At 34.8% G+C, this 14104-nt stretch overlaps 1 protein-coding gene across 4 annotated transcripts; it reads right to left on the bottom strand.

Annotated features, from left to right (window-relative positions):
- Positions 1–1138: 1138 nt before the first annotated feature.
- entpd6 (ectonucleoside triphosphate diphosphohydrolase 6) lies at positions 1139–11742 on the bottom strand. Of its 4 annotated transcripts, none has more exons than XM_043263580.1 (14): positions 11621–11742; positions 9153–9478; positions 8329–8405; positions 8069–8212; positions 7650–7725; positions 6039–6074; positions 5789–5877; positions 4830–4909; positions 3635–3699; positions 3047–3148; positions 2779–2919; positions 2589–2645; positions 1953–2068; positions 1139–1763 (listed from the first exon to the last, which is right to left on the bottom strand). In XM_043263580.1, the coding sequence occupies exons 2-14, from the start codon at positions 9403–9405 to the stop codon at positions 1671–1673; spliced, it is 1329 nt and encodes a 442-aa protein (XP_043119515.1). In that variant the 5' UTR covers positions 9406–9478; positions 11621–11742; the 3' UTR covers positions 1139–1670. The 4 variants fall into 4 exon arrangements, with proteins under 4 accessions (XP_043119515.1, XP_043119516.1, XP_043119514.1 ...); XM_043263581.1 differs by lacking the exon at positions 11621–11742 and adding an exon at positions 10156–10312 and having other exon boundaries at positions 3047–3145; XM_043263579.1 differs by lacking the exon at positions 11621–11742 and adding an exon at positions 10156–10301 and having other exon boundaries at positions 9153–9476.
- Positions 11743–14104: the final 2362 nt, after the last annotated feature.

Here is a 14104-nt window from a genome sequence, read left to right as displayed (position 1 = left end):
TTATAAAATGTCTGTTTATTGGCCAGTGGCTCTTTCGTAATTGCATTGCCATTGGCTGCGGGAGATGTCGATCATCTCAACAACTCTTCTCTAACAAGCAACAGGTTTAGGAACGTATTAAGACCTATGATGATTTATGTGCCCGGAGATGGACTGAAATGGCCGCTTTACCGTATAAACTGCTTTGGTCAACAATTATCAGGCCGATACAGCATTTTAGCATAGCCTCTTTTAGCTGTAGTGAAGATGACTTGTAAAGACTTGCCCATTTCCTTACGTTTCACAAGAACCGTGTTTCCATTGTTACAGTTAAACAGACTTTTTATTGATGGCTACAATTCCGGACTGATTTAAAGCCAAATGCCCTTATATGGGACAACGTCTGCAGCAACCAATGGAAAACTTTGAAAAGTGGGAGGAGTCTGATTTAGAGGCGAAGACAGCGCTCATGTGAGTAGTCGACCTGCAGTGGCAAATAATTTTTGATTTAAATCTATTTTGAAACACTAAAATAATGATCCTAGAATTCTTTCATTTTAAGCCTTTCTTGAAAGGTATATATATATATATATATATATATATATATATATATATATATATATATATATATATATATATATATATATATAAATATATACACACACACACACACACACACACATATATATATATATATATATATATATATATATATATATATATATATATATATATATATATATACAAAGCTTGCTGCTTTACTCTTTGCTGCATTTTAAACAAATTATTGACTGGTATATTCGAAAAATAAGATTGAAGAAAATAAGACTGAAAGAAACAAAAGCAATTATTTTAAGGGGTCTCGGACAAAAACAACAGTGTTTTCAACTTGTTTTCAATATACAGTGACTTCAAACCTCAATACAACATCCTATGAGTACTAACAATGAGTAATAAATTGTGACATCTGGGCTTCCCAACCCCCTGCAATCTTTAGTGTTGTGACACCTGCTGGTGCCAAGAAAGAACAGCAGCGTAACAGGTGAAAGATGTGAGGAAAGCAAACACGGCAGACCTCATCCTGCCATCTCACTTTGTGACCTTCTAGTCAACTTTATGTGCAATCACACTTTTTAAATAATCCACACAGAGCACAGTGTTCAGCTTTTTTAGATTACATTTATATGGCATTTTATATAAACATATTTCCCACGTATAATAACGGGCGCATTTAGTTTATACCTACAAGAGAAAAGCATGTGGACATGACAGCAACTGCACCGGTCTGTTTTTCTTCCTCTCTGAGCTGATAGTATATAATACTAAATACATGATTCATTTGAACATACTGTGTGATATACCAACTAGAAGCTAGAGAATAATACAAAATAAAAATGAAATATCTTAAACTTTGCAAATCAAATGTTTTTGATCAGTTTTATATAATTAACCCTGACTAAAACGATTCTGATATGCTGTAAACACCCAAACCGTTAACATTTTACCTTCACTCATAGCTTAACATACTAGTAGGAAAACAAACATTCAGAAAGTCAGAGGTATGTATAAAAACTCACATTGTGAATAAATTCAATGACAAAATGGCGAGTACAATCAAAGTTCATTGTTTTTCCCAGAGCATTAAGATTAGTCAGTGCTTTACTGGGTACAAATGTAACGAGTGTCTGTCTTCAGCACGTCCCATGCTTATGGAGTGACTCTATGCAATGGAAAGTGGCACCGAGGGCCCAGCTAGTCTCCACGTTATTTATTTGTCTTGCCAGCTGAAATTTAAACAGAACGATAGGGTTAAACAAAATAGCGGCATCACATCGACATTTGTTCTCCAAATTTCACAGATAAATCACAAGTGCTGCAGTTAACATGTTGCAATCTACGTCCAAAAGTCACAACGAAGTAATTATTTCACAGAGTCCTTTTAAGTCGGGAATCGTAAATCAAGAGTAACACACCTTCAGTTCTTTATCAGGAGGGAAGTCAAGCTCCTGAAGAAGTACTGAGATGTAGGTCAGATCCAAACACAGGAACGGACTCTCCTTTATTCCTCCAACTGCCATATTATTGCACACTGGAGCAAAAAAAAAAAAGTAAGTTAATGTTTGGTTAAGCAAAATTAAACGGAATGGATTATGTAGAAAATGTACAATTAAATTACATTTATGCATTCAGGAGGTGCTTTTATCCAAATTAAACACATTCAAGGTACACATTTATCAGTTCAGAGTATGACTAATAATCTATAATATTATAGTAATAATGACACCAAGACATGTTATTTCTTTTGCAGTACTGAAAATATTTTAGAATTATTTAATAAAAATACAGTGAAAACAGTATTAAGAAATATAATTGCAATTTAAAATGTTTTCTATTTGAATACATTTTAACAATTTATTCATATGACGGGAAAGCTCAGCGTTCAATTTTATTTACTTTAGTGTCACATGATACATAAAAAAAAATAAACTAAACATTATAAAACACTGATCATTATTAATGTTCAAAACTGGTGTGATCCTTTATATTTTTGTGGAAACCTGATGTGATTTTTCTTTAGAAATCAGATTCGTTTACAAGAACACACCTACCTTTTTTAGCACCTTCAATGTAATCACTGACTCGGACAGTCCCCCCTGTGCTTTCATCTGAGTCAGAGACACAGAAAGTGATAAGTGAATTCATGATATTAAAGTTCAACTCATTGCTTGTTACTCTTAAAACCTAAAAAAAACAATGTTTGACTCCAATCAAATGACAGCAATCAGGCAAATCTCATACCAATGAGGCCCAGATCCACAGCCCTATCGTAATAATAGGAGAATGCATAGAAGTCCATGTCTTTCACTCCCTCAATTTTTCTCACACGTTTATAGATCATCTTTTCCACTTTTGTAAGGCAAGTCTCATAGACGGGCTCCCCTACAACAGAGCACACACACACACACACACGTGAATATAAAATCTAATTTCTTATTATAAATGATAAAATTCTCAATGAAAATAGAACTGAAAATACAAAAACCTAGGCAGAGAGCATTTTTCATACCTGCTTTCTGTCCTTTAATAGTGTAGAGTACTTCAGCATGCTCCCACTGTCCAGAGTAATCTGGGGCTAGACATGGACTAACCAGCTCTGTAGGTTCTGCTACTGAAAACACAAACACACACACACAACAATCAAATGATTTATTTATGCACATCATAGCGTTTTTACTGCCACTGCGTGGAATAACTGTGACACTGCTGAAGGAAAAGTCCAAATACGAGCTCTGCAGCGCCACCTGGTGGCCAGAACCTAAAACAGCGTTTACACAAACACATGCGTGTCTTTGCTCATAATAACCTTAAAACCCACTCGGAGAGAAGCGGGATGCACTTATACAACGGACAAAACTATAAACAAAGAAATCTGATTACATTTGTAGAGTACTAAATGTAAATCTCAGTAGTGAACTGCAGGCGGAAGCTATTGCACTGATGGCAGTTTCTCTCTGGCCTCAGCTAAATCAGTGCAACAGCTGGCCACCAAGGAATTAATCTTCAGTGCGTTATTAAGAGATTAGATAATGGCTTATTTATTGAGCGAATGAGGTCTTTAAAAGCCAAAGATGAAGAGAGATTGTAGACCACATACAAGGCTGTCCTTCAATCCCTCCTAACACGGCAAGTCTGGCTGACATCAACCCCAGGCCAAGGTAACTACAGAGAAAGAGAAGAGACATTAAAGGAGTGAAAATACAATACACATTTTATTATTATTATTATTATTATTATTATATGTAAAACGTACATGCGTATACTATAACATTTCAGCATTTTATATGAGTGTATGAGATATGAGAAAAGGTCGTCATGCACCATAAGTGATTCCTATATCCAATCCTCATCACCATTTGCCTTTTAAATGTCAATAAGTACAGACTTTGGTTGGTCTCTGCTGGAGGGTTTGTCGTGTCAAATCTCCTGCCATGAATAACTAGTAATTCTAGTAATCTGGAGATGAGTCCCACGATGGGATTGTAATTGGAAGCTTGTGTGATTTGGCTCTAATCAGGAGTGTGAGGCGAGTGAGCACACGCTGCCTCATAAACACTTGTACTGCCCGCACTAAACACTGAGCTCACATAACCTAGAAAGCCCTGGGCTACAGCTACAGGAAGCAATGGGTGGTAGCGTCAAACATCGGCCACAGGTTTCACCCAAGTGCTAGAGGACTGCAAGTCACGTCACTGGAAAAAGCCGCAGAGCAAGTCTTTAAACGGCAGTAATATGGTAATACTGTATTTCTAAATGTGATAAGGATTCTTCAATAAGATATAACTGAGAAATGCATGATATTGTAAAGATATTGAATCAAACGGAGTGATTAAAAAAACCCTTTTTTTCTTGTTGTACAATTATAATTTTGCAATGCCTAAATTTTTAACCAGTAACATTAAAAGTTATAGATTTTTGTCCTTAACGTTTAATTTCTTTTAACCAAATAACCTATACCTTTAATATTGGGAATTAATTCTGGCTGTTTATTAACTAGAAATTATCTGCTCGGTGAGATCTAAAAGTAAATCAAAGCAGAAAACTGGCATTATTTTTTCATTTAATTATATTTCAGGAAGTGTGTATCTTGGCTGGTTTAGGTTCGTTGTAGTGTCTAAAATGACACTAAAGCCGCCTGTAGGTGGCGCCAAGTACTTAATTGGAGGGGCTTATTCATTTAGGAATAAAGCAAATGACTGTTTTTATGAATGGACCATTGAATCATCAACTCAAACGAGGAACTATTTTCCTTCGGAGGAAAATATTGTTTTAACTGACAAGATCCACTTTACCTGTATGAGTAGAGAGCATGACTAATGTTGAACATCTGAAATGATGTCACGTAATCAATGGGTAAGGTCTGGATGGTTTTCTGCACAGGAACAAAACACAGACAAGTAAATATTGATGCATTAAAGTTGTCTTTCTTTGTCCCAAAAATGAAAATTCTGTCATTATTTACTCATGAGAGACAAATTCAGATATTTCTGATAAAGAGCTCTCTGACCCTCCATAGACAGCAAGGATGAAGGTTTTACAACATAAGGGTAAATATTTAATGATAGAATTTACATTTTGGGGTAAACTATCTCTTTGTGGGAATCTGGTAGACAAATATTACATTTATTAATTGAGCTGATGCTTTTATTCAAAGCGACTTACAATTGACGAATACAAGAAGTGATTAATCATAAAGAGGAAAATAAACAAAGGAGAATTCAGATTAGTAAAAGCTAGAAGGATTACGGAAAGAGAAAGCAAAGGTTTTTTCCTTCTATTTTAGTGTGTATTATTCTCATCGTTGCCTGCTTCTGCAAGATTCTTCTACAGTGTACTTATTTAATAAAACATAAGATAGCAATTGCCTACTGTGGCAGTTTTAAGTGCATGCTATTTATTTAACACAATATCTGTCAGCAACTATAACTAAGCTGCAATCTGCAAGGCAGTTCTCATCTGAGCTCATGCTTGGAACTAAAGCTCTCAGAGAAACTCCGTAATGACATGATAAATTGGTCCTCAATCCCCCTGTACAAGACCTGACCTAGTTCAAGACCAAGAATCTCTCTAACTCTCTCGGCCCAATGTGCAACAAACTTTATTTACCAGGCGTATTGGATTAGTAGGACATTTGCGGATTAATGCATAGGATGGGAGACCATCATGGTAGTTTGTTAAGAGTGTCATGGCTTCATTAGCAGGAGGATACAGCTATATGTGTATATAGAGTATATGCATGTGCATGGCTTACTTCGTCCTGTAAAGCAAAGGTAATCTGGGTCGAGCCCCCTCCTAAATCTAGCATGCCTACTGTAGACGTCTCAGTACCGTGAAGAACACCTGTAAGAGATAGAATAAGATTTTTTAAAGCACTTTTAACTTTAAATGTTACAGTAAAGAAATAAAACAAAAATAGCATGTGGGCAGAGAAATAAATGTGTGTCCAAATTAATCGGTTTATTGCTATTGCAGATATCATTAAATATAACGTGCATACTTACCTAATAAAAAGTTGACTGTAATCCATGCTGACATGCCTGTGTATATACAAAAAAAAACAAAAAGAACAAAAAACTAAAGAAAGATCATCATTTGACACCTGCAAAAGTATAACAACTCAAAGCTACACCACCATTTTTTCGAAATGTGAGGAAGACAGGGTTTTTTATAAATGTTGTTGAACAAGTTCTTATGCTCAAATAGGGTAAAATTTATTTGACAAAGATCTAGCAACGCTGAATTTTTTGCAGCTATTTTCCTCCAGTCTTAGGAGTCTTATTTGCTGTTAAAGAAATATTTCTTATTAGCAACGTTGAAAACAGTTAGGTTGCCAAATATTTAATTTGCTATGATACACATTTTTGAGTAATCTCTGATGTATAAAAGTATTTGTTTGAAAATAAAATCTTCCATAACATGGCCTTCCCCGTCACTTTAGATTAACATAAAGAATTCTTACTGGATAAAAGTATTCCCTTCTTTAAAAAAAAGCAACATTGTGCAACATATGCTAGTGAATTTAAAGAGTTCAGCATTAACATAAAATCAAGATCCAGACAGATGACTGAGTGAATCTGCGAGGGAGTGTATTATCAGATCTTTATGCTAAAACTCTATGTTTGTTTTGAATGTAGGTTGCATCTTAACAAAGTAAGGGGCTTTAGCCCTCAGAAATAACCAAACTCACTTAGTCTCACTGCCATCTCCCTCACATATACCACTTACGCACAGCATTAACAATAAGTCTGTATGATTTGCTGTGATGGACTAATCTGGTTGGGTAAGCTTGTACGTTCAGGAAAGTTCAGACTCGACCTGATAATGAGACTCAGATTATCCGGTTATGGGACCTGCAGAGTTTAAGCATTAATTTTACAAGAAAATCTTGAATATGAATTGCTACCCATTAAGCAAAAAGAACTTGAATATCAACGGAAAAAGTAGTATCAACTTGGCTTTTGCTAAACACTAGAATTTACTGCATAGCAAATTAATGGGTGCTAATCTGTTTGCTGAGATTATAGTGCACACGGGACATTATCCCCTGGATTCATTATTACTTGTGTGAACTATTTTAAAGGATTGGATTAAAGTCCCATATACGCATTATCTATCGCTAATATATACACAGCTCAAGCTATTACTGAAGAAAATTTCAATTTACAACTTATATCTTTCTGCCAGAAGCGCAAATGTTTGACCGCAGTGACCAGAGGCTTTTGACGAGCTAGAGATGTACTGTAACATCTGCTGGTTTCTCATTCATGGCAGACAGACTTCTTTATGGTTCACAGCAAAGCAAACCACTGCAACATTACAATCATATGCTTGAATATAAACCTAAAAAACTATTCATAAAGTAGTTTTTTAAGAATGTGACCATCTTTAGTAACAAGGATATTTTGGTGGTATTTCAGTATTAATCACATTAAAGTATTTAATGACATTTTGAATTAGGTTTGAATTTCATATTTTTGATTTTCATTTTAAGTTTGTTATTTTGTATGGAAGCCAGATTCTGCCACTAAATAAATTAGATTACTGCAACTTTTACTCTTACAATTCTGATATTTATGAACTTACAGTATGGCAAAGAAGTATTGATACAGTACCTTCATCTGCGCCATCCATGATTGACACACTGTCTGGTTTATACAAGAACAAGGATTCCCTAAACACTTCCCTCACCTGCAAGAAAGAGATTTTAGATTTAACATGGCATGACATGTTACAGATACGGAAACCTGCATCATAATTAGGAAATGCTACGATGATAGGCTAAACAAGAAACACTTGAAGGCATAGCTCTCATCTCAATAACCTTTAACACACTTCTATAATGCTTAGTACATTTTTACTATATTTACTAAAAACCCCCAAAAACAACAGAATTACTCTACCCTTGACAATTTACTGTTGTTTTGGAACTGCGTTACTGTTTCGTTAAACACCACAATACTACAGTGCTGTAGTATTTGTAGCATTAAAATTATTTAATGAATGTTGACTTGGAGACCGATGGTTCTCTGACCTTGTCCAGCAGGATCGTGGCTTTCTCACCGGGCAGTAATCTGAGCCCTGCCGTGGCTCTGAGCATGAGGGGTGAGGAACTCCATAATGTCTCGGGAACAGTGTCTTTAGCAATATTTAATAGTTCCAACAGTCCTTCCTTACTCTGTAAAATAACATAAATATAATCATAAAACTACAGACAGACCTGATACCATCACAACACGGAGGCATTTGTAATGGGTTCACAATTACAAAACTAGAACACATTTTACTGGTTACCTTTTCTGGGTCATCGGCGTATGCAGACAGTCCAGGTTTTATAGCTCTAAATGTCTCATGGGCTAATTTAGGAGCTTCTGTTAACACACAAAGAGTTTAAAAACAAACTTTGGACACTTTTGTTGTGTGTATATATATATAAGCAGACATTCATAAATTTATGTGTGAAACATTAACATCAGTAGTAGGGTTCCACATGGCTTGTAGCAAACCTTTGCATAATAAGCAAATGTTTCAGCATCTGATAAAATCCAACCATACTCTTCAATGTGACCTTTGACCCACGAGGCTTAGCTAGGATGTGAACATGCATGTGTGTGCATGAGAAAATGTGCCTAATAGCATAGACTATTTGCTGTCCATTATAATATGACAATCATAGGTTTAACAATAAAGGCTAAAGCAGCACTTAACTGATTTAGCTCTGAATTGGGATGCGATAACTAAGCCATTAGACGATCAGTGCTGCACTAGGCAGTAAACCTAATATCTGTGGATAATGCACACACAGTCAACACACACACACATATATACACACATATATACATATATATATATATATATATATATATATATATATATAAAATACATAAATATATGTATATACATTTACTTTCTGTAATATTGTTCAATGTTATCCTTACATTTTTGATATTTATTGCAAGTAAATTTTATATATATATATAGTTATATATTACTATTATTATTACTATTATTATTGTTGTTGTTATATTACATATTACAATAATTATATTTCTTATTTATCTGTTATGTGGAACATAACAACTGGACTGAAATGCCAAAATTGTTCAATTTTAACATACCATTTGGCTCGATCTGAAATTTGAAGATGTGAATCCGGCTTCCAGTGCTTCCAGCATCAAACATAATACCATACTGGAAATTTTCACTGACCACCTGAGCTGAGGTTGACTCTTTATGGGTGTCCATCCTATACTGGGGCAGCTGGTCGGATACTGGTGGTTTGGAGTCATCATAATGGCGTTTGACGTAGGTGAGGTAGACCACCAGGCAGCCCACGAACATAAAGACGAAAGCTAACTTTGGGAACCTCATAATGGCAGCCAGAGGCACATGATGTGGAGTCAATTTCCAAATGCAGCAGGCTTCTCAGCTCTCTCCACTGCCTCTAAAACAAAAACAAACAGACAAACAAAAAAACATAATAGCAATGAATTTCAATTTAATAAACAAGTATAAAACATCCCTCACCCAGCTGACTTACAACTAACACAGAACTGCATGTAGAAATATTAATATACTTGTTATAACTCAATTTATTAAATAAATTCAAAGGCACAACTATGATATATCAACTTTATTACACAAATCGTAGATAAACTTTAGGTATTTGTAGATAATTTCAGATTTTAAAAACTTTCTACTTATACCTAGCAACACCTGAAATAAAAACAGCTGGTCCATTAATGAAGACGTTATACGAAAAATGCGGTTATTTTGTCAACATTGATTTTCTGACTGTGACGAGAGCTCAATAGATAGAGCTACGCAAGTTTTACGTTTAATTGAATTCTTGTTTTGACAATATTTATAATTAATATTCGACACATCCGTCTTTGTTAACCCAGGTTACTGGGCAAATACAGGCACACACTGAACAAGAAAATAAGCAGTAATGCCCCTAAACAGATATGGTAATAATATTAAACCAGAATAACAACTTTATACTTTTATTTTACTTTATTAAAATTGCATTTTGTCTCATTTCTCAAAAACAGTGTGAGAGTGGATATCAAATCTCAGCATTGAGAGTCAACAATGTACTTATAATTAAGTCCGCTATACCTAGCTTTCTGTGGCAAGATCATACTCCTTTGAGTGCAAGTCGTGTTTTCGGTGTCGACGAATACCCATGATGAGATTTTGACACGATACTCCCTTTGAAAGATTGTCAAAACTGTTTTTGTCTCGTTTTGATTACGTCAGTAACGTCCAGCGTGGAGATGACGTGGAGCGAACACGCACGTCACGCGCTTCGTGACGCACGCGCGCACCCTCTCACACCCGTCAGGAATGTCGTATGAATGAAAACAATGCGAATCACTTATATAATTTTGTTGCCTTCAACTTTTATCCAAAAAATAAAACATTTTTCCTCTCACATATATTAAAAATGTAATGGATTTAATGGAAAGTATAATGGTGGCGACTGGTATGTGATGGATTCTATTGGTGGGACGTTAAATCCTTTTGGAAAAGTGCCCAAAACACACTACAAAAAGGAGTTTTGTATAGATTTTACTGGAAAAATGTTAATGGTTCACAATGGTATATTAATGGAAACCTTTCTATTGGACGTCTATTTTATTTTTATTTTTTAACAGGAATTGTTTTGTTTATAATTTGCATCTGCCGATTCATTTTATTCAAGATTTCATTTGAATCGCGTGAAGACGTGTGGCCCATAAAAGCATGTGGTCACTTAAGCCACATTTAAAATTTCGCTGCAATAGAAAACAAAATATAAAAGCAGTGGCATTAGTCTCAATATGTTTTGTACAGTTTGTGTATTGTATTATGAGTTTTTTTATTCATTAAATGTCTTGAAAATTTTTTATAAGAGCAACAGGTTCTGCACAAATGCTTTAAATTTGCAATTTTCAATCCCCATTTCCACTATTTAATGCTTTCCTCTTAACCTCCTGAGACCCAGAGAGCCAATTACACTTTCATTGTGCTGTTTTCAATATGGCACCAGCTGGTCTCTCCACCATGTCCCTATGAGTTTTGTTAAAGTTTACCAGGCTGTGGCAGCTACATGACCTGTGGCGCATCTCTATTCATTACCTTAATTAACCATCATTAGTCTGCTATACGGGCCAATCTGTGGTTCCCTCCTACACTTTCTCATGCAACATGTGACGCCCCACATCTGAGTGCGAATTTCAGCCAATGAGTGACCCTTAATGAGGGGGATGGAGATGGTTTTGATGATATTCATTTGACGCTTCCCATTGAGTGTGTCTGCGTGAACAGTGCGAGCTTGAAAGGACCATATGCTCTCGTTTTACGTTCATATATGAGTGTGAGTGCATCTATCTAGGGCACGAGGTCCTACAGGGGTGAGGGGCAATGGCCCGCCTAATATAAGACTGTTCTCACTTATCAAAAATCAGTGTGGGCGTACTGCTTTGAGGGGGAAGGGAACGATGGCCATCCCTCCAAACTGTTGCACTCTGACCGCCCCCCTCAAAGAGCGGTGCATACATGACTTCCCCCATTATATCTTAAGCAGTCATTACAGACGTACCTCAACAGTTGCAGCAGAAAGCACAACACCTCCTCCTCGTCCCCCTCAGCCCTGAATAAATGACCTGATCTCTGTCTTTTTACTCGCCAATAATGGGCCGAGTGGCAGTTTGCATACTGCATGGGGTTTCTAAAGAATGGAGACAGAAAAGAGATCAAAAACATTGGTGCATGTGTTAAATGTTTTCACAGAACTTCTGCTGTTCATTTTCTTCGTTTCCCCATCCTTTTCATCAGAGTTTTGGGATTTATCACATGCATAAATGTAGTTTCTACAAAGAAAAAAAAAAGTTGCGGTCGGCAAAATGATTTTTCTGTTGAAAACAACAAAACACAAAACAACCTGCACATTTTACATTTAGAAACTGAATTATTTAATCAGTAAACGCAATAATTAATTCATAAATAAATCTAGCACAAGCTGAGAAAAAATCTTTTATACATAAAACACCATGGTAACACACGACATGAAAAAAACTATAAAAGGATTAAAACCTTATGTACATACCTAATAACAAAAACTATTAAGGAACAACTATTAAACAAACTACCATCACATGTGAACAGTCGAGCATGCAGTTTACATTCTTTCAGTTGTGAATAATAAAATTTCTTGTTTATTTTCACTTCCATAAATTGTACATTTACCAGTATTTGACTGTACTATTACATAAAATGCAAGGTTAGACCTTGTACAGTTTCACATGTCATAAAAAACCTCAACATTAAGCAATGCTGTTTTTACAGCATTTCTATAATCTTTTACAATTATTTTTTTTTTTTACAGTGGTTATAAGCTCTTAATAGCTTTTAGCAATTTAATGTTTAATGGTCCCTTAATCTCCCCTTCACATTTTTAACAATGATGATTAAACCATTAGTTATGTGGTCTGCATAACCATTTAAAGCAAATTCATAGCAATTACATCACATTATTAAGGGACACCATCTAAGACCACTAATCCAGTCACTTGAACTCATCTGATGTAAAAAATATATATATATATATATATATATATATATATATATATATATATATATATATATATATATATGTAATCACTGATGTACCTCAAACGCTGCATTTTATTTTTAAAACAGGTGCAAATCTAAATTTGATTTGATTTCCTTATATGTGCATGTTGCAGATTTAAATTAAATAAAATTATTTTCTGATTTTAAAGTCTTTTAAAAATATTTCTTCATACAGACTGTTCGGTTTTGCAATAGCCATAGATTGCTTTTTTCACTTCTAATATAAACACAAAAAATAAGAAATCTAAGATATTCCTAGAATGAAACAGCAATTTAACCTTGCTCTGTTAATCTGAGAATACAAGACCCCAGAGCATGCAAAATAACATTAGATCTACTGTAACGGAATTAGTTATTGTTCCTTATTATCAGAGTGTTTTTTTCAAGCAGCATTGCAGGAAATTCCCTGAAAATCCTATTGAACACACATTTTAATTTCATTTTTGTAGCTTAATCGTGTAGAAGGCAGCGTAAATAATCCAATGGGATTAGGTCATGTTTTTTTTTGTTTTTTTTGTCTTTTCAAATACTTTCATTTTGGGCTCTTAAGAAACCATCTATTACTGTTGTAACAGAAAAACTATTGACGCAAAAGCAAGCAATTACACTCAAACTTTACAACCTCATACTGTACCTAAACAGAAACATGCCTCCTTATGGTCACTTTTAATCATGCTGTATATTTGTGTGGACTTTGTATATACAATTATTTGAGGATAAATTGAAGAAATTAGACATTTCTTGCTGTCCAGATGTTCTTGTAATCCGACTGAAGATTTAAGAGATGTAATAGGAGTCATCGATTATCAATTATTCTAATATACTTATTGTGAATAAAATCCTGCTCTAAATCCTTCCTAATAATCCTCCTTATACAGCATCACGTGTATTACATGTATGTGAAAGAGTGTATGTAAAGAGAGCGAGGGGGGTCACATGGTATTGCCTGTCTTTCAGTATTTTCTGATTAAGGCAAAGTATTAGATGTATTTAAAATGCTGAGAGATTTTAACTAGAGCCCATTCTGAAAGCATCTCAAAGGTTTTAGCCACCATTACCTACATATAAGGCTATGTAACATTATATGGGATGATCATTCAAGCTCCTTTATGAACTAAGAGTTAAATAATTCTTGCAACATTCAAACGTCATATTCATTGCAACATAAAAATACATCAGAACGATAAGGTGAACTAGTTAATTCATGACTGTTAAAAACTACACATTTAGGCATTTTTCTTGCGACTCAACTTGGAAAAAAAACAGTATCTTTTTTATGTTTCTTTAACGTACATGTACTTCTGAAAGTGTTTCCGAATGTTGTTGGTTGGTAAAACTTAAGACTTATTTCCTTAATCACGGAATAATTTTGTAATTGTACCATGATATAGATTTTGAGAAAAAGAAAAAGAAAAAAAGATCCATTTGTCCTTAGTGAAGGTAACAACCC

Source organism: Puntigrus tetrazona, chromosome 17 (assembly GCF_018831695.1).
Source record: "Puntigrus tetrazona isolate hp1 chromosome 17, ASM1883169v1, whole genome shotgun sequence".
In the NCBI taxonomy this organism is placed as follows: Eukaryota; Metazoa; Chordata; class Actinopteri; order Cypriniformes; family Cyprinidae; genus Puntigrus; species Puntigrus tetrazona.
This window is presented reverse-complemented; position numbering and strand designations above follow the sequence as displayed.

Coding starts and splice junctions, on each gene's coding strand:
- entpd6 (XM_043263580.1), bottom strand. CDS start 9,405: ATGAGGTTCCCAAAGTTAGCTTTCGTCTTTATGTTCGTGGGCTGCCTG. Junction 6,075..7,649: donor CATGGATGGCGCAGATGAAG/GTACTGTATCAA, acceptor GTATATACACAG/GCATGTCAGCATGGATTACA. Junction 5,878..6,038: donor TACAGTCAACTTTTTATTAG/GTAAGTATGCAC, acceptor TATCTCTTACAG/GTGTTCTTCACGGTACTGAG.